The sequence below is a fragment of the Corapipo altera genome, unplaced genomic scaffold (genome assembly GCF_003945725.1).
Source record: "Corapipo altera isolate COAL_440 unplaced genomic scaffold, ASM394572v1 113, whole genome shotgun sequence".
Taxonomy (NCBI): Eukaryota; Metazoa; Chordata; class Aves; order Passeriformes; family Pipridae; genus Corapipo; species Corapipo altera.
In genome coordinates this window covers 3,298,570-3,299,596 of record NW_020884895.1, presented here as the reverse complement: position 1 = coordinate 3,299,596, position 1,027 = coordinate 3,298,570, and the positions used below count along the sequence as shown (strand labels likewise).

General features: G+C 71.3%; 1 protein-coding gene across 2 annotated transcripts in view; it reads left to right on the top strand.

Annotated features, from left to right (window-relative positions):
- Positions 1 to 450: 450 nt before the first annotated feature.
- Positions 451 to 1,027, top strand: part of CHRD (chordin) — a 7,342-nt gene continuing 6,765 nt past the window's right edge. For both annotated transcript variants that reach the window (XM_027647351.1, XM_027647350.1), the window contains exon 1: positions 451 to 538. In XM_027647351.1, the coding sequence (XP_027503152.1) occupies positions 509 to 538 (30 nt within the window). In that variant the 5' untranslated portion in view covers positions 451 to 508. The remainder of the gene's footprint in view (positions 539 to 1,027) is intronic.

Genomic DNA, 1,027 nt, shown 5'->3' with positions numbered 1-1,027 from the left:
CGCCCTGCTCCCTCTCCGGCCCCTGCCCGGCCGCGCCGCCCGCCCCAAGCTCGCCCTGCCCATCCGGCCCGACACGGACCCGCTGCCCCCCGGCGGGGCGGCAGGTAGGAGCCCCCTGCCCTACACCCCTCCTTCCCCCGCTCCGCGCTCCCCTCGTCCTGCACCAGCCGCTGCCGCGCCCCACTTCGCGCATTCCCGCGTCGGGCACCTCCTCCCTGCCATCTGCACCCCTGTCCGTGCACCGCATGTCTGCATCCCCCCTCCTCTGGCATCCCGCCCCGGGCCCCCCGGCTGGCCGGGACAGGCACTGGGACCGGCACCGGGAGCGCAGCGGGCGGCGGGGCGGTGCCGGCTGGTCCGGGGGTGCGGCAGGGGGGTGTCCGCGGCCCGGAGGTGACCGGGGACGGCGGTGGGTGGTGGTGGTGTCTCCGCAGGCTGCGCCTTCGGGGGGCACTTCTATGCCCTGGAGGAGACGTGGCATCCGGACCTGGGGGAGCCCTTCGGGGTGATGCGCTGCGTTATCTGCCACTGCGAGCCGGTGAGTGGCCCCGCAACACCCTTTGCCCAGCAGACCCCCGAGGACCCGACCCTACTGGGGACGGGGTTGGCAGAGAGGGAGTTCGACTCCTCCATTCAATATAGCCCTTTCTTTCCTTCTCCTTCCCATGGAAGAGAGAAGCGCGATCCCTCCAGCCAGCCGGACACCTGGATGTCCTCCCTCGAGGCAGCGGGGAGCAGAAGGGGGGTTTAAAGGATCAGGCTTCATTCTTTCTCCCCCTCCTCAGGGATGGCCCCTGGCCTCCTCCCTCCCTCCGAGCAGTCCCCCGAGTCCAGGACTGGCGGGGCCACGCACAGCTGGTCAGGGGGCTGGGGGCCGCCGGGAGGGGGGCTCAGGCTTGGCTGCCTTACAGGCAGCTGGGGGCTGTGCAAGGTGTCCAGGGGCTCCAGATGGGAAAAGCCAGGCTGTGCTGGGAGTCCATGGCCTGGCACACCTTGGCATGGCCTGGCACACCTTGGCATGGCCTGG